The sequence below is a fragment of the Zingiber officinale genome, chromosome 2A (assembly GCF_018446385.1).
Source record: "Zingiber officinale cultivar Zhangliang chromosome 2A, Zo_v1.1, whole genome shotgun sequence".
Lineage (NCBI taxonomy): Eukaryota > Viridiplantae > Streptophyta > Magnoliopsida > Zingiberales > Zingiberaceae > Zingiber > Zingiber officinale.
Window position 1 is genome coordinate 74,300,272 of NC_055988.1, and position 19,889 is coordinate 74,320,160.

The window sequence follows — 19,889 nt, forward strand, 5'->3', positions numbered from 1 at the left end:
ATAAGTAATATCATTTCCCAACTTATCGGGCATATTGATTTATCGAGCTAAACCTCACCCTTTGATAAGTCAAAGAAATAAATATTAAATATATGTGCTTGTTATTATATTAGGATTAAGAGCGCACACTTCTATAATAACTAAGGTCTAGTTCTTTTACTAAGTCAGTACAAAAAGAACTTACCTAAATGGTCCTACTCAATACACTTAAAGTGTATCAATGTAATTTATTAGTCAAGATAAACAAATACTTAATTACACTACGACTATTCTGATGGTTTGTTCCTTTCCATTTTAGTCGTGAGCAACTTGTTTATAATTTATAGAGAACCGACAACATGATCTTCTGAGTGTGACATCACACTCCATGTTGTCTACTATATAAATTAATTGAACAATTACATTTAACAAATAAATACAGATATTGACCAATGTGATTCTTTTATTTCAACAATTAAATATTTACAAAAGTTAGGCTTTTAGTATACATTCTAACAGGCTGCCATTTCTCCTTGACTTTTGATTGTTTGGCCTTATCAGACCCTACCATTATGCACTGTATTAATGGACATTTAAAAAAAATCAAAAACCTGCAGAAATGAAAACTGTGAGTGATGTATTAATTTCAACATGGGCGTGCCAATCTTTTAATGCAAGCTTTTGATCAATAAAAAAAAATCTAAGAGAAGTTCGTGTTCTCTTTTTGTCAAGTGGCATTCTCTCCTTTAAAAACCTGAACTCCTTTGAATATGAAATTCTGAAATTGAGTTATCTTTGTGCCAACTTGAAAGGCTGTTTGTAAATTATTAGAGCACAATATTGAAGTTGAATTCTACATTTTAGAAATACACAGCTTCTCAATAATTGAAAATCAGGAATGGCACAAATCTGAATAATGACAAAACGATGCTGAGTTTAAAGATTTGAATTCCTGAAGTTAATCTAGGACTTCTTAGAATCTGGTGGCCTTGTTTAAAATTCTAAATTTATGAGACCACTTTGAAATAATGTTCTTGATCTATATTTGTGCCAAATTGGGAGGTTGGATCCTCTGGACTGCTTTTACGGTCCAGAGGATGGTCCCTTTACATGCATTGGTGAGGATAGATGGTCCCCACCTATTTTGTATGTGGGGGCCATCGATCCCACCAATGCATGCAAAGGGACCATCCTCTGGACTACAAAAAGCGGTCCAAAGGATCTCCTCTGCCAAATTGGGAGGATGTTTTGTAGCTAAGTGGAGGGCTAAACTGGCTATGAAGATGATACCTGAATTTGTTAAGGAGTTGCTGAATTGCTGCATCTTTGAGGAATCTGTAGGAAGAAACTGAAATGGATGTATCAGCTTGATAACTGTGCCAAACTTAAGTTGTAAATTCAATCAGTAAGAAATCTAGGTAGAGCACTTAAGTTCTCAGTGTTATTTGGTGTTTACTTCTCTTCAAGCCTTTCAAACCTAAAATCCAAGATAGATGATAAACATAATCAAATGTTGCAATTGCATGAATTTGACAGCTTGAAGTTATTTGAAGCTAAATTGCATCCTTATTGACATTTGATGTGGTTACTAATGGGAAGAATCAAAACAAGAGCAGAAAAGGGAAAGAGTTGTTGAAGTAGTACAATTATGTAAAATCAACAAGGAATAATATGAAATTGATGTAACTACTGTGCCAAATTTTATTACAGTTATCGATCAACAAATGCTTCCATTTGAAGTTTTATCCATTACAGTACTAAAAGTTCTTCAGGACTTAAGTTGGAACTTCAGTGAATTCATAGTTTTTGAAATTAGAGTATGAAGTAGCAAATTCTAGAAAACTAGCCTCAATTCTGAAATTTCGGACTAGGATTCTGGATTTCCAAAATGCAAAAGATCTTGGAGATGGAATTGGTAGTTGATCTTTGGAAAACTGAACTTCTTTGAATCTGATTACGTTGTCCAGATTTATGAAATTCTAAAACTTGTGGTGACTTAATTCATTGGGTTTTGCTGAATTTGTTTTCTTAAGTTCTGATTGTTGGTGCAATTTCTCCTGGGTCAAGGTTGACTAGGCTGACTAAGTTTAAGTTGGCTCAAGTTAAGTCTTGATGTTTGACAATATATAGAGATTGCAGGTGCAATTATTCATATGGAGATTGATGATCAAAGTTTGACCAGATATAAGTAGGTCAAGGTTGATTGGATATTTTACTGAGAAATCCTAACTAGAGTTTAAGAAAGGGCAAGTCCAATGGGAAGGTTGGCAAAAGATAAAAATCTAAGTAGGTCAGTGTTGATCGAACACTTAGTGTGGAAAGTTTTGGTGAGTGAAGCCACGTAGTTGAAAAATCCTAGTGAGTGAAGCTAGGTGATGAGAAATCCTAGTGAGTGAAACCAAGTGAAAAATTCTAATGAGTGAAGCTATGCAGAGGGAAATCTTGGTGAGTGAAGTCAGGTGGTGAAAAGCCTTGGTGAGTGAAATTCAGGTGAATCAAGGTTGACTGGACATCTAGTGTTTGGAAGTCTAAGTGGGTTATGGAGGACTAGACACTTGGCACGAGATGATAAATCTAAGTGGGTCAAGGTTGACCAGACACTTGGCATGAGGAGAAAAGTCTAAGTGGGTCAAAGGATTGACCAGATTTGGTGACGAAGTCCTAACAAGTCAAGGTTAACCGGATGTTAGGCAAAAGGAAGTACCAACAGGTCACAGTTGACTAGATGTTGGGTAAGGGAGCCCTAGACTCAAGTTTAGTAAGTTAGGCTTGGTTAATCGATCAGGTAATCAATTGAACTAGAGCCTAATCGATCAATCAATTGGGAGAGTCTCGTGAGGAAGGGCATCCCAATCGATTAGTTGATTGATTGGGAGCTATTCTCGCGAGCACAGAAACATTCCCAAATGATCAAGGGATGCTCAAATCGATCAGTTGATTGATTCGGATAGAAGAAATCGCAAAGAGAATGAGATCGATTGGCCAATCGATTCTGAGTCTCTCGCAAAAAGCAGAGAGGCACTCTGAATCGATCAGTTGATCGATCAAAGCTTCCCCAATCGATTGGGATATGACTGTTGCACAGGTTGTGAGCTTTGGATGGCTAGGATCGACTGGATCTGACATGGCAATCGATTGGCCCAATCGATTGGGAGCTCTGAAAGCGTAGATATAAAGTCGACAACAAGTTCAAACGTAAGTAACTTTTCACTGATTCTTATCTACCATTGTCGCCAGTTCTTAAAGCTTCTTGGAGACAAGTGTTGTTGTACTTCCAAGATTCAAGAGGTGATTACAAGTTACAAGAGATCAAGTAAGAAGAGGTTTTTAGTGTATTTATATACATTTACTTCTTGTTTTGAGTTGTATTATTGCGTGAGCTTGTACAAGGTTTCTCCACCTCCAGATTATTCCTAGAATGAGTGTTTTCATAGTAGAGAATATGTGGATCCTTGGATTAGTCACCTTATCTTGAGGTGAATACCAAGTAAATCCTTTATGTTAGCATTGGGGAGTTTTTCTTCAAGTTTATCCGTTGCAACAACATCAATGAAGAAAGCAAGTGAGCAAGATGAGCTATTCACCCCCCCCCTCTCTAACTCTGGAGTGTTCTAACAAGTGGTATCAGAGTGAGATCTCTCTTCACCGGACTCATTGCCGGAAAGGGCAAAGAGCTAGAGGAAGAAGAAGGTGAAGCCTAAAATCAACAAAGTCAAAGACTTCATCAACAAGCTCAACTTCAAGATGGATTTTTGAGATGGACTCGAAGTTGACACAAGGATGCCTCCATCATTCACATTGATGAGCTTCGATTTTTGGAAATCAAGGATCGAGAATTTCTTAATGGTTGAGATAGAGCAATGATTTACTCTAATTGAAGGCTTTGAAGCTCCAAGGGATAGCAAAAGCAAAATTATCAAAAAAGCAAATGGAGCAAGAATCAAATTTAAAGATGTGAGGCCAATGATAAAGTGATCAAATTATTTGTCAAATTATTACCTAGCAACATCTTAAGCAAGATAGGAGAATATGAAGGTGCCAAGGAGCTTTGGAGCAAGTTGGCAAAGATTCATGAAGATCCCTTTACTATGCCAAATAGAAAAGAATCCAAAGAGGAAGACTGATCATTGGATCATGAAGAAGAAGATTTGGAGGTTGAGAGATGCTCATCTTCTAAAAGAGAATAAATTTAAGAAGATACATCCTCAAGAGAGCACAAGGACAAAGGCAAAGGAGCATACTCCTTGTTTAATGTGCATGAGGATTCAGAGGTTGAGGAATGCTCAACTTCTGAGGATGAATATGAAGAGGCATCCACCTCAAGGATTGATGGAGAGTGTAGATCATCAATGCTGGATTAAAAAGAAGTCTTTACATCTGGATCAAGAGAAGAAAGTGTCAACCCTACAAGCAATGAAGGTATAAAAATTTCAAGTTGCAAAAATAAAGATCATATCATTTGCTTTGAGTGTAATAAAAGTGAGTGCTATAAAAGCAAGTGCCCCAATTTGACCAAGAAGAATGATCAATTGGCACCTAAGGGCAAGGAGAAGCTCAAGGAAGTTGGCCCCATAGTACGAAGGAGCAAGGAGCATATCGTGTGCATCTCATGCAAATAAAATAGATATTATCGGAGCCAATATCCAAAGGGGAAGAATCTGACTAAGGTCAAAGGAGGAAGCTCAACTCAAGGAGGAGCTCTTAAGAGCAAACTCAAGGCATCATTTATTGATGTAATTCCTTTGAGCCATGATAAAAAGCATGTTAGGTCTAATCTTTATCATTTTAATATTATTTATTATGAAATAGGAAGCATAATAGAATTAAGGAAAAATATGCATCATATCATGTCAGAACAACTCTTCCTAAGGATAGGAACTTAGAAAATAATTTAGGCAGAACTCTAAGGATTTTAGATATATGCCTAAGAAAAAGAAAACTCAAGGTTTTAATAAAACATCTAAATTTGAGGACTTAAGGAGAGCAAATTAAATCTTAAGGTCAAGACTTGATAAATTAGAAAAGGCCTTAAGAAAATGACAAATAGTGTCTGAGGGTCTAAGGATAAAAATCTAGGGATAGATAGACAAGAACCATTTAATGGTAGGAGAGGTTTGGGTTACAAAACTAAAACCAAGAAGCATGTGCCTTCTTATCATAAAGTTCCATATAACTATAGAATTAATCCTAGGTCTAGGGGGTCAAGCTAAGGTTTCAAGGGAGGTTATCCTTAAAATTAACCTTGAAAAGACCAACGTGACTAAGGCTTCAAAGAAGCCTAAGAGAGTCACTAAGAAGGTCATAAGGAAAGTTATCCCTAGAGTTGACCTAGAGGAATCTAGTATGACCAAGGCTTCTAAAAAGCTTAGAAAGGTCATTAGGAAGGTAACTAGAGAAGTTATCCCTAGTGAGTATTTAGCACACCCAAGGAACATCAATAGATTTTAGATGCCTAAGAGTGTATTCTCTACACCCTAGAAGGGTTTAGAGAGTGTCAACTCTAATTTGAAGGGTAGTTAAGCCAATCTTGAAGAAGTTGATGTAGGATCGAAAAGAATTTAGATATCTCTACAATTACATGATATTGTCCACTTTGGGCCTAAGCCCTCATGGTTTTGCTCTTGGGCTCTCCCCAAAAGGCCTCATGCCAAATGGAGATATCTTTCTCTTATAAACCCATGATCTTTCCCATGTGTTTTTAATGTGGGACTATGTTTGCAACCTTGCAACCCCAACAATCCCCCCCCCCTCAAACAAAGGACCACAGGCTTCCCACGTCCGATCCTCGACCCACCAGGTCTTCATGCGCCTCGGTCCACCCGACCTACTAGGACTTCCTTGCTTAGCCGCAACTAGGACTTCCTGCTTAGTGTCTGGTCCTCTTGATCCGAACATAGGAGCCCCCACTTTCTTTGTTCGAGGTCAATATTGTACCCACATTGTTCAATCAGATCATAGCTCTTGTGCATAGTCGGCGGTTAAACCTTCTGGCAGTCTAGGCTCTGATACCAATTGTAGGATCGAAAAGAATTTAGATATCTCCACAATTGCATGATATTGTCCACTTTGAGCCTAAGCCCTCATGATTTTGCTCTTGGGCTCTCCCCAAAAGGCCTCGTGCCAAATGGAGATATCTTTCTCTTATAAACCCATGATATTTCCTATGTGTTTTCAATGTGGAACTATGTTTGCAACCTTGCAACTCCAGCAGTTAACACTTGGAGGATATTTTCAAGGTAGTTGTATTCCTTGAAAATGAGAAGGTTTAAATGTTACTCTTCAGGAGAGTAAAATGTGTCAAAATTTGATAAATTAGACTTAATTAAAATTGACACAAATAGGATAAATCAAAGAAATGTCAAGTTGGGATTTTGATATTTTCTTGAGAAAATAAGGGCAAAATAAGGTTTATCTTGGCAAATTAGATTAAGGGAAAAAAATTAGATGAAAATCTAGGTATATTCTTTATGCTAAATTGTCATGATTGTCTGCCCATCATATACCATAACATCATATTTGTATTCATATTATTATAAAAAAAATACACATGTCATGGCATACCTATATCATGTAGCTATAGTATATTTTCTTTTGAAAAGTATTCATTTTGATATACGTTATAAATCATCATACATTAATTTTAATTCCTTGTAATTAAGGACAATGACATTAGTTATCAAATGACATCATAGGTGGATGATCATAATTTAAATACCTAAATAGATATGTATGAACCCTTAGATTAGGGAAAAAATAATAACTACATCTCATAAATACTATAAGGTGACTTGTATGTATTTTATTGTACATTAAGTACTAGTGAGATGTTAGGAGGATGAATAAAACTCAAGATGTTAATTTAGTGCATCTTTTTTAAGTTTTGAGTTTATCAAAACACATAGATTATGTGTTATCTAATCACTGGGAAAGATAGTGTACAAGTCATGTGCATTTAGCCTAAGAAACATGGTTGGAAATTAGTTTTGAAAATGATTTCAAATATACTTGGAAAAATCTTGGTGAAGGCTACCTTTTGATGGTGCTCACCATTGTATAGTTAAACATAAATTAGAAAGAAACATTGAGGTTTTCAATAGTTTTGAGTTTTGTGTCAATATTTGAAAATAGAGGTTATTTTCTTAGAAAACTAATTTTCCATGATAATACATGACTTAAATAATTTTTACGCAAAATTTTATGATTTTTAGAAAATTGTAGAATTATTTAGGCATTTCTGAAATTTGGCAAAAAGTTGATTTTAGAATAATTAGAAAACCAATTGATCAGTAGATCAATTAGAGGAGTTCAATTGATCATCTGGTCGATTGAAATGAGTTTTCCATGAGCAAAAGCTCTCGAAATCAATCTGTTGATCAATTGAAATGAGTTTTCTATGAAAAGAAGCTCCCGGAATCGATCTATTAATCGATTAACCCATGACTTGATTGATCGATTGATCGATTAAAGTGCTTTTCTACGAACAGAGCCTTGCTGAATCGATCAATTAAAAGGTTTCAATCGATTAAGTCCTAACTTTAATCGATTAGAAAAGCTGATTTTGGCTCTGATGGTCAAATTTCTGTCCATTAAGACGCATTTAATCATATTAACCATCCTTAACTTTATGAAACTCATTTATGAATATTTAAGGATAGTTTCTTGATGAAAACAAGAGAAAATTGGTTAAAGAAGGCTAAGTTGGAGTTTAAGATGAGGTTTACATTCAATATTGATTTGTAAACATCAAAACTTTTTTTGAGTTTCCTAAAGGTTTAGGAATTCTAAGTCATTGTTGATGCAATGACAGAAGGTTACAACATGTTTTGAGGGGAGTTACCCTTTAAAGACATAAATTTATTTTTAACGAAATAATGGAAGGTTGTAAACCTTCCTTATTGTGTATGCTTTAGGATGAGCATTTCGAGACAATGAAGGGTATGAGACTTTTATTGTGATGTTGTGAACAACAAATGAGGTTATAGCCAAGATGTGGATAACTCTTTAGAGGGAGAGTTTTTGATGTGCCCCAAAAGGGGAGAATGTAGGGTTTAAGTTAGACCTTCATTATCCAAAGAGGAAGGTTACCCTATTGCCCAAAGGAGGAAATACTCTTGGAAAGGAGGAAAATGGAGAAAACCTTCATTCATGCTTTGGCATGAAGAAGAAGTTGAGGCTATGGGATTAGCCTAACTTAAATATATTATTAAACATCAAAAAGGGGAAGATTCTTGGTGCAATTTCCCCTGGGTCAAAGTTGACCAAGTTGACTAAGCTTGAGTTAACTCAAGTTTGAGTCTTGACGTTTGAGTTTTGATGTTTGACAATATATGGAGATTATAGGTGCAATTGTCTATATAGAGATTGATGGTTAAAGTTTGACCATAAGTTAAGTAGGTCAAGGTTGACCAGATATTTGACTAGAAAGTCCTAACTAGAAGTTAAACAAAGAAAAGTCTAATGGGAAAGTTGGCAGAAAATCCAAGTGGATCAGTGTTGATCAGACACTTGGTGTGAAAGTTCTAGTGAGTGAAGCCAGGTAGTTGGAAAAATCTTAGTAAGTAAAGCTAGGTGATGAGAAATCCTAGTGAGTGAAGGCAGGTGAAAAGTCCTAGTGAGTGAAGCTAGGTAGAGGGAAATCCTGGTGAGTTAAGTCAGGTGTTGAAAAGCCCTAGTGAGTGAAGCCAGACATGAGGAAATCCTAGGTGGGTCAAGGTTGACTGAACACCTGGCATTTGGAAGTCCAAGTGGGTCAAAGTTGAACAGACACTTGGCATGAGGAGAAAAATTCAAGTGAGTCAAAAGATTGATCAGACACATGGTGATGAAGTCCCAACAAATCAAAAGTTGACTGGATGCTAGGTACAAGGAAGTCCCAACATGTCACGGTTGACTAGATGTTGGGCAAGGGAACCCTAGACTTGAGTTTAGCAAGTTAGGATTGGTCAATCGATCTGGTGATCAATTGAACCAGAGCCTAATCAATTAATCAATTGATTGGGAGAGTCCCCGTCAGCAAGGGCAACCAATAGATCAGTCGATCGATTGGGAGTCATTCTCACGAGCATAGAAACATTCCCAATCGATCAGTTGGGATGCTTAAATCGATCAGTTGGTTGATTGAGGCATAAGAAATTGCGAAGAGAATGAGATCGATTGGCCAATCGATTCCGCGTCTCTCACAAAGAGCACAGAGGCGCTCTGAATCGATAGTTGATCGATCAAAGCCTCTCTAATTGATTGGGATATGACCGTTGCGCAGGTTGCAAGGTTTGGACGGTTGAGATCGATTGGATTGGGAGTAGGTCCCATCGATTGGAAGCCCTAAAATCACATATATAAAGGCGACGACAAGTTCAAACACAAGTAACTCTTCACCAATTCTTCTTCATCATTGTCACCAGTTCTTAAAGCTTCTTGAAGACAAGTGTTGTTGCACTTCTAAGATTCAAAAGGTGATTACAAGCTACAAGAAGGCGGCAAAAGGCAACTACGCTCGCCCCCAGCGCCTCGCCAACCAGTCCCAGGGCCAACACGGAGGAGGTAAATCACGGGTGACTACTAGCCTTTTGAATAGTGACTAACGAATGAGATTACAAGCTACAAGAGATCAAACAAGAAGAGGTTTTTAGTGTTTTATGTACATTTACTTCTTGTTTTGAGTTGTATTATTGTGTGAGCTTATACGAGGTTTCTCCAACTCCGGATTGTTCTGAGAAAAAGTATTTTCATAGTGGAAAGTGTACTCAAGTCTCGATCCTTGGATTAGTTATCTTTTTTTGAGGTGGATACTAAGTAAATCTTTTGTGTTAGCATTGGGGAGTTTTGCTTCAAATTTATCCGCTACAACAACATCAATGAAGAAAGCAAGTGAGTAAGATGAGCTATTCACCCCTAGCCTCGGAGTGTTCCAACACTGATATGCAAGAATTTCTTAAGATTTAGTCTGAGTCTGAATTTTGAAGGGTTTTTTTCCTTGAAATAGATTTATGGAATTGGAAATGTATTAGTGTTAGTTGAAACAATGATAATTTTTGAAATCATTTGGTTAAGTAATTGGGTTATTCTTTCAATACTCTTACTAACTTATTAATTCTGTTTCTCTTTCCCATTTTACTCACTTCACTTAGTTCTCTTTGATTCCCTTTTCAAATCTTTATAAATAATTTTGATTCATTTGAGTTGTGTATGTTATAGTGGTAGAGAATAGAAAATGAACAAGGCCTTCTAGTGGAATTCCATTTTCACATATGTTTTTGAGAGCGAGAGATGAAATATTACCTTGTGAGGCTCTTTTCATACTTAGTCTACTCAAGTAGTTTGATATCACTATGCTTGTTGGCTAGTATAAGATTTGGATTCATGAATATTTTGATCTTTATAAATTTGATGGTTCTATGTAATTACCTTTTAATATCTTCTAGGTATCACTAGAGAATAATTGTTATGACTGAAAGAATTTAGATATCTTCATAATGGTATGATATTCTCCACTTTAGGCTTAAGTCCTCATAGTTTTATTTTTTAGATTTTAACCAAAAGACCTCATATCAATGGAGATATTTTTCCTTTATTAACCGATGATGTTTTCCATATATTTTTAATGTAGGACTTTGTTTCCAACCTTAACAATCCCCCTCTCAAATGAAAGACCACATGTCATCTCAAGCAAAAAGCTTATCCGTTTGACGTCTGATCCTTGACCCATTATGTTTTTCTGCCCTTCGGTCCAACCGATCTACTAGGTCTTCCTGCACATTGATCCATCTGATCAACTAGGACTTCCTTGTCCCTCAATCTAATTGACTTACTAGGTCTTCTTTGTCTAACTGCAACTAGAACTTCTTTGCCTAATCCACCAGAACTTCTTGCATGGTGTTTGGTCTTCTTGATCCAGATACGGGGGTCTCACTTTTTTTTTTCGAAGTCAATATTCTACTCACATGACTCTATTAGACCATAACTTTTGTGTATAGTCGGTAGTTAGACCTTCTGGTAGTTCAGTCTCTAATACCAATTATTGGAGCCGAAGGACTTTAGATATCTCCATAATAATATATTGTTGTTCATTTTAGACCTAAGTTCTTATTATTTTATTTTTAAACTTTATTCAAAATATTTCATACTAATATAAATATCTTTTCTTTTTTTTCACGTGTAACCTTATAATACCCAACAATAATTAAGGAGATGAGCTTTCTTTTTTTTTCTTAGTTTTATTTACTTATCTAAAACACGTAAGAATAAATATAGGAGAATTTGATAATTAATATTTTGACATTTTATTTTAGCGGTGTACTTGACATTTACATCATCTGGTATAGTTAAAAATTGATTCATATTATATTTTATAAGTTCGAATTTATTTTGAGGCTTAATTCTTTCTATATTTATGGTATTAATTTGGTTTTGTAGGGATCAAGAACGAGGTCGGTTCAAATGAAGCTGGGTCCAATTTGAGTTTGGTTCAACTTAGGAAAGATGGTTTATCCAATCCAATCAAATCACTTGGCGAGATTGGATCCATCCAACCCAATCAATGGGTTCACTTCCTAATGGAGGCAACCAAGATCCTAAGGGAGCCCAATCCAAGAGGGAAACCCAGCCCACGAAGAGAGTCAAACCTCATCCCTAATTTGGATCCAAAAAGCCAAGTCCGGATCCACAACTCAAGACTGCCCAAACCCGGATCCAAGACCCGGATGAGAAGCAAGGAATCCCTATTCCATTTTGACGGCTTCACCTTCTTCCGCCAGCACCTTGCTCCCATCTCCATCGACGGCACACCGAGGAATCCCTCCGGTCGTCGCCAATCGCCTCATCCACCAGGGGCTTCCCTACCTAGCCTTCCTCCTCTTCCCTACCTCTCCTCCACCGAACGCTATCAACCGGAGCTCCCCACATCATCCTCATCGGAGAAGCAAGGGGCGGACCCCTACTTCATCCGCACGCCTATCCGAATCTCAGGCCACCTCCACAGTGCTTCATCACCTCCGCTATTAGATCCGAGCTGGAATTTTCCACATCCGAGCAGCAGCTTCATCTTCCGATTCCCGACAGCTTTGGTTGATATCTTTTGTGTTGGGTTGATTGTTTGATGTGTGATTGTGTCTTCGATGCATTGGTTGTTTGAATGAGTTTATGTTGATTAATTTTGGATGATGCTTACAAGTTGTTCGATGGAATGTTTCATGCTTAAGAGTTCATGAATTTTATTCGATTTAGATGATGCTTGCAAGTTGTTCGATGAAATGTTTCTTAGACTTTAGTTTGGTAATTCCTTTAGTTAGTTTGTTTGCATTGCTTTGTTAATGTTGAGTCCATTATGTTTGTGCCCTTCACTTGAATGCAATTAGGTTAGATTAGTTTAGGTTTTGCTACATGATCTAGGTTTTGTTTCATTAGATGTTTTCTTGATGTTGCTTTTAATTCACGTGCAATTGTAATTTAAGTTAGAATAGGTTTTGATTACTCACATTGTCTTTTAATTAGTAGTCTTATAACTCAAAATCCAAATCCCCCAGTTACAACATAAAACCCCAAAAGCAATAACATTGGTTCCTAAGTTTATCACTCTACATTCCTTGTAAGAGATGATCCGAGTCATCTTTATACTATATTAGTGTAGAGGGGTTCGGTATTAATGTAAATTGTAACTGTGTAGTACGCCATACGCGGTCTATCAAATACCTCTTGTTGAAAGGGAGGGGAATCCATCACACTTGGCGAACATCACATATCCCATACAGGCTCACAATATGGCACCATGGAGTTCATGGAGGGACAATAATGACAGGGGTTATAAACATGGTGCTTGTGGTTGTAATTAAAGGAAAATTTCAATTTAATTAGAATTTATGAGTAGATTTTAACAAAGATAAAAAACACATTCTATAGAGTTAATGGTAAAAGGAATTTTTGTTGAAGTGCTAATACCTCTTGTGGAAAGGGAGGGGCTTCCATCACACTTGGTGGCCACACAACATGCTCACAATATGGCACCATGAAGTTCATGGAGGGACAATAACGACGGGTTATGAGCATGATGCTCATGGTTAGTGTCATAGAAAAAGTACTATATATTATAAGATCCAATAAATGCATATGTGGTTTATTAGTCAATCATTTTCAATAGTGCAATATATCTAATTAAATCTAAATATATAGAAAGAACATGTATGAAACAACCTATCTCTCTAGTTAATGATTGTATTGATAACATGTCCAAGTTCTTAGTCATGTATTTTTCAATATTTTTAAAAAACAGGCCAAACTATTGAATATCTCTCTTTTTTTTCTTTTTTTTTTTCCTTTTAACTTTTGCATCATTTATCTTTGTTGGTGCTTCCCCCCTTTCCCTCCCTAATCTTTCATAGTTTTTAATCTCTTCCAGTGCTGAAATTAAAGGATGAGTCACACAAAGGGAATCTTCTTGTCTTGGTCAGTCTAAGATAGCACTAATTCCTTGAAACTATGTTGGCATGAGCAACACAATGACATTTACCCATGCCAAAATAGTATTGTTATTGTTCAGCAGTGAAATGATATGTTGCAGTCATGCCGATGATATCGATTGACGTTTGATGCCATGTCTTTGTTGTCATGTCTAAGATATTATATTGGTTGAATGTGTGCTCTTTGGCCTATAAAATGCATGAAAATATCAGTCAAACAATTGTTGGATTCTTGTGAATTGATCTGGATAAAAGAACTATGCATATTGTCGAAACCAAGGATTAAAGTTTCATTCCATATTTTGTTCTTCAGCTGGAACAATATTGGTGTGGTTCCATGTTGTGCTAATTCTCATCAAGTTTAAATCAACTCAAGTAATTTTTAATCTTATAATCCACTTAACTAGTTACTCCAAGTATAAGCCAATTGCAAATTGAAAGTCAATTAAACAAAAATTTTAGAGCAACAAGTTGCAAAAATATAACAAACTATCAGCTAGCAACTAGCAAGTATAGCTTACCATCTTGAAAGACCGTTGCCTATCAGATTAGAGCAGTGATTTTTATAACATCCTAGTGTGAGTAACCCATAATTGTCTTGATTTATACTTTTAGAATGATCATAAGTAATACTTCCGGATATTTGGTATTGGAAATGCTTCTCCACATGTCTATAAATATATCTTAGTAACCTCTAGAAGTTGCACTTGAATACGATTGAAAGCATGCGTAGCTACATGATACATATGCATCTTAGTTTCCCTGATTCCAGTGTCACTTTGCTTTGCTATTATTATTACTCGGTTGGTGGCTCTCGAGCTTCACTCTACTGCTATAGTGTTTCATTTCCTTCCCTGATTAGAAGATGAAATTGAAGCGTGCACTTGGTAGTTCCCCTCCACTCTCCTTTTATTGTGTTTCATCTTCTCCTATGACCTGAAGATGAAATTAAAGGAAGAGTGATGGAGAGAAAATGTTTTTATTCCTCGGTCAGTTCCAAAGAGTGGGCTGAAATAGGCCTTATTTTGGTCTACAACACTGAAAATGCATCAGCATGAGCGACATAATGACGCTTAGCCATGCTAATATAGTCTAGGTATTTGTTGGCAGTTGGAAAAACATGTTGTCGTGCCGGCTGCTGATTGACACTTGAAATAATGGTACTGATTGATGATTTTGATGTTAAAAGTCCATGAACTATTTTCTATTGACAATGTTATATGTTGAAAATACCATGCCATTTAGTTTAAGTTGACTGAGAAACATACTTGAGATTCTTGGATAAAAGGATTGATAAAGCAACAGGGAAGACAAATTTTATAACTGCAAGTAAAAGATGTCAAAGCTTGTCCAAGAACCATAGGGAGAATGATTTTTTGGTATAATTGCCCGTCAATTCCTTATTTGATTAAAGGAAATAGTTTAAAACTTCAACCTTCCATGAACATAATTATATGCAGATGGATGTTGTGCCTTTTTACTTGGATTTAACGATGAACTTGAGCTTTGATGGCCCTCAAGAGTGTTTTTGGTTGAAATTTCTTCCAACTTACTGTTTATCATATATTAATAGGGCAACTCACTTGCTTTATGCATATTTCTGCAGTTTTGGATTTTTAGACCATTGGGAAAGGGAAGCACTTGAGAAGCAGTAGCAATATGAGTGGAGAAGATTGTGTTGTGCATCCTTTATTTGGGGGTTCAATTTCTAGCTGTTTTCCTCTGAGGTTTCAGGTAACTTTATTATTAGGCAAGGATTAAAATTCACTTTGCAATGATTATGCATTGATGGCTGCTTTTGGCTCATCAGGATGTGAGCAACCTTCGAGAAGTGCCCGATCATCAGGTACCCAAATTTTGCTAGTTACCAAATTAAGTCTCAGATTTTTCAAATTTGAGTTTAAGATTGGAGTATCCATTTTTTTGAAATTTGAAGGAAGTGTTTGCAGATCCCAACCGGGATGAGAGCCTTATTTTTGAATTGTTAGATATTAAGCATGAGGTTGGAGATAATGAAAGTGCAGTTTGGTTTCTACGTGACATTGCAGGAGAACAAGATGCAGAGGATTCTATGGTAAATTACTCTTCATCCAGTGTTTTGCTATCCATTATTATTTTTGTTAACATAAAACCATAGCTAAGCATTCAAGTTGCAAACTAATCCATTTTATTGGTATGTACTTGCCCATACTAGGCAGTATTATCAGATTTAAAATACATTTTTTAAAATATATATATATATATATATATATTTTCAGAATCTAAGAAGAATAAACTGTTTATTATAGTTTTCCTCCATGGCTCTTGACACAGGTCCTTGAGCAGTCTGGTACTCTTGAGGCTATTGGTTTAACCAGCACCAATGGTCCTGCAATAGCTTCAATTGCAGTTGCTCAAATGGTAAGCTACTCTTGATGTTAACTGGGGTACCGTTTCTTGGGATATGGATTTTTACTACATGCTTAAAAGAAAAATACTTAAACATTGTGGTTATTAACTGTTTAAATGTGACTTTTTTTTGTCTTGTCTGCGATTCTGACTTGTAAAAAAAACAGGGACTTGTCCAGCAGGTATACCCTACTCATGTGTCTAAATCTTAGATAGTGTAACAATGCATAAACATAAATACATGATTTGAAACCCTATTTGGAAATAATGAGAATTAATAGATTCTCAATACGCCTCTATCGTCACTATTCTTTTAGCTCTTTAACAACTTTATAGCACATTTATTTATTCCATTATCTTTCAAGGTCATATTGAAATTAGTGTCAACATTGAATATAAACTAGTTTTAATCATAACTTCTGTCCTTGTTTAGATTCAGTTATTAGATTAACTATCGTGGAGATTATTCCAATACCATAGATTATGTTTATCACATGTTTTCTGTATATTCTTTTAATATGTTCTATTCATTTACTGCTTGCTGAACTTGTCATCAGCTGTAAATTGACTATTTCAGCAATTGAATGATTGACAAACAATCAATACATTAGTCAGTTTCAACTTAATTTGAACTTGCAAATGCAATTACAGTATATATATCATATGATATTTATTGAAAGATGAGATCCTTGAATTGACTGTAGGCCTTTACTGCATTAGCTTTATTCCCAGACCCAGACAACTAAGAGATGCATATCATAATTGATTTCTGTTAACATCGTACATTTACGCAATTTTCCTTCTCTGATTATAACTATATTGTTCTCTGATTTATTTTTTGTTCATCTTTTCCTATCTTTCTTTTCTTTTTTTGTTATTAGTCTTGTGAGATATTTATAATATTATTATAGGCCATTGCTAAGGGAAGGCAAGGGAGGGAGGCACAGAATTTGGTTCGAGTAAGTTCACTTTTGCATCTAATGTCTTAGCTAGGTATAGGGAGACTTGAATATTCAAGTTGTTTCTTGCAGGTATATCTAGCAAATTTGCGTCTTAGGGAAGTGACAACTGATGTGCTAATTACTGCATATGAGCCCTTATTAATAAAGTAAGTTTTAGTACCATTTTTATTTTACTTTTCTTTACTCATTCCTTTTCCATCAATCATTTCCTAAGTTACTAAGGTAAAAATAATACGCCATATGTCTCAACTATTTGAAGTTGGCTACTTGGCTATATGGATCTTTTCCAAAATATGACAACATTAGTTATGCATGCTATTTGAAAGGAAGTGGTAATTGTATGCGAGCAGGATGTAACGATATCGTAAACACTGCCAAAGCAAAAACATAAGAATATACAAGTAAGCACAACAAGACAAGATAGGCAAGCTCAATGATATACAACGATGTATAGTTATCTGGACACCAAATTGGCTGGCATTGCTACATCCAAGCCTGCATTTAGAATTGTTCACAATCAACTTCAAATATTTACTCCCTATTATACTCAAGTTGTCAACTCAACCTCCTGTTGTACGTATAACATCAAAAGCCTAAATATACCCGCAAAGAATTTCTCATAGTAATTTTTTCATATTTTTGCTGTTTGCATTTGAAGTCTCCCTTCCTGGATCCTTGTTCTTTATTTCAAAAATTCAAATTTGTTTAACCTCCCCCTAGCCACTCTGCTGAAACTTCAAGGGAGAAATTATTTTCTAAAAAAATGTTTAATATCACCCAAATAATAATGGAGTGCAAGTTCTTAAAGAATTTGAAGATTTATTGCTATCCTTGAAAAATCTTGTGTATCACTTGAAGAGCTTTCTTTCAGATGACATTTTGATAAGCTTTTCACTCTTGGATGGATTCTACAATTTAGAATAGTTTATTTAGAGTGAGTCTACAAGAGAAGCTTAATAGCTTAGTGAGAGTGGTTACACAAAATGACTCAATATTGTGCCAGGTGTTCAAAAAAGGTTTTCGTGCTTTACCAAGTGTTTATACAAAGTTAAATTTAATTGTATTGATAAAGGTGGACAGGTTATGGTTAGTCTATTGGATGCATCAAGATTATAGCAATCAATTAGTTATGCAATTCTTCTAAAGTTGACATGGTTCTCATATGCACATAGTAAATTTCTTAGTTTAATGGATAAAAGCAAGCAATTGGCTGATGAGTTTTGTGACTCAAAAAATTACTATAAATGGGCACAGACATCTTAACAATAAATCTATTGTATACTGCCTACATACATTTTTTTTTGGAAATTTTCTCATCAATATAGGAGCATAGCTGGATAAGAATCAAACATTTCCTTGTGACCAAAAGGGATATTTAGTCTATCCATGTAACTTTGAAATGACTCATGTGATGTTTTGATGTGAGTATGATAAGGGCTTTCATGGGAAAAATAACTCTCACTATGCATGACAATTTTGTATTGTTTGTCTTCATATAATGTGCATGTATGGAAATTTTAAGGGTAAAAATTAAAAGGTGTTTTTTTCTCCAAATCATCGAAGCGGTGCGCCTCACTTTGATTTTTTATTAAAGGGGCTGCCCACTTTGATTTTTTAGCAAAGGGACGTTCCACTTTGATTTTTTATCAAAAGGGTATTCCACCCCAACTACCCTTCAATAATTGTTTCCATTATTATCTCCCGTCTAAATTTTGAATCGATCATATGCGTTGTAGCATTTATGAAACCGTAGCTGTTATACATATTATAGTAGCTACGATTTTGTAGTTGCTACAACGTGAATATTATAACATGAATATTTTTGAACAGGTTTAATATACGTTATAACAGTTACGAAATCGTAGTTCCTACAATATGTATAACAATTACGACACACTTGATCGACTCAAGATTTAGGCAAGAGAGAATAATGCGAAATAGTACTAGAGGGCATTTGTGGTATGTACATGGCTGAATAATGGGGTGAAGTGTCATTTTGATAAAAAGAAATTAAAATTAAAATGGGGCGCCCTTTTGATGATTTGAAAAAAACAAGGTGTTCTTTTGACTTTTGTCCAAAATTTAATGCATTTTCATGTGCCATCTAGTGTAGGTGAAGTTAATTATCTTACTACGTCAAGTTTTCTAATTTTTCTTTCATTTCATCTTTTGTCTAATAGTCCATTTTTTAACAAATATTTCATTTTCATTCTTTTCTATTAGATTAGATTGTTCAAGTTAGTTCTCCTACATCTAAGTTCATCTTCTATTTTGATTTTAATACCTTTGTAGCTAGAATTTATATCTCTCATATTTCATAATATCAGCGGAGTTTTCTTTCATTATGTTAATCTACAATTATTGATAAGTAACAATACTAGGATGTATAAAAAAATAAAATAAAGAAGGGTATCTATTTCTTCTATTTTTTGGATGAATGATTGATAAACTAAGAATAGTAAAGAGACCATCTATATTATTTTTTTTATGAAAAAGGGTAATTTAAATTAAACAACCAACTAAATAAAAGAAATTTTCAATAAAAAAATTGTGCAATTATAGCGAAATGATGTGAGTCTATCTTTTAATGGTTAAAATTTGTAATTAATATTTTTAAACTCTTTGGCAATTACATTGCATCTGAAATTCTTTTTATCTTATGCCTTGTGATTTTAGCCCACTGAGCGAAAGTGCAAACGTTGTGGGTGCTGGTCCAACTGTACCCGCTGCCCAAGCTGGATGTCTACCTTTGGCCGAAGTCTTCAAACTCGCAGTCACAAATTTCAAAGTCCATGACTGGGGTCTCTTTAATACAGGAGCTTGAGAAGTTGACATCTGATGGATCTTTTTGCTATTTCAGAATGCTAGTCACTGTTTTGCAGACAAAAATTTCTTCAACAGTTACACTACTGATAAACATATAAATGTACGTAAATGTACGTATTGTAGTCTTATGAGGGACAAAAGGGGCCAGAGAGGCATATAATGTTGTCTATTTTGTGAAATTTAGTACAGCTTTCATTCTAAATTCATGAAGCATAGCTGTTGTCTTATCTTTTGGTCATAATGGCTGGGAGAACATCTGCCATGGCTTATCAAAGCTGAGCTG

The 19,889-nt window shown here is 35.4% G+C and overlaps 1 protein-coding gene across 1 annotated transcript; it reads left to right on the plus strand.

The window, feature by feature from the left end:
* The first annotated feature begins 11,691 nt into the window (after window positions 1-11,691).
* Window positions 11,692-19,833, plus strand: LOC122041200 (ran guanine nucleotide release factor-like). The gene is made up of 8 exons (XM_042600808.1): window positions 11,692-12,041; window positions 15,037-15,164; window positions 15,241-15,276; window positions 15,367-15,504; window positions 15,744-15,830; window positions 16,730-16,777; window positions 16,850-16,926; window positions 19,457-19,833. The coding sequence occupies exons 2-8, from the start codon at window positions 15,090-15,092 to the stop codon at window positions 19,602-19,604; spliced, it is 609 nt and encodes a 202-aa protein (XP_042456742.1). The 5' UTR covers window positions 11,692-12,041; window positions 15,037-15,089; the 3' UTR covers window positions 19,605-19,833.
* The last annotated feature ends 56 nt before the right edge of the window (window positions 19,834-19,889 follow it).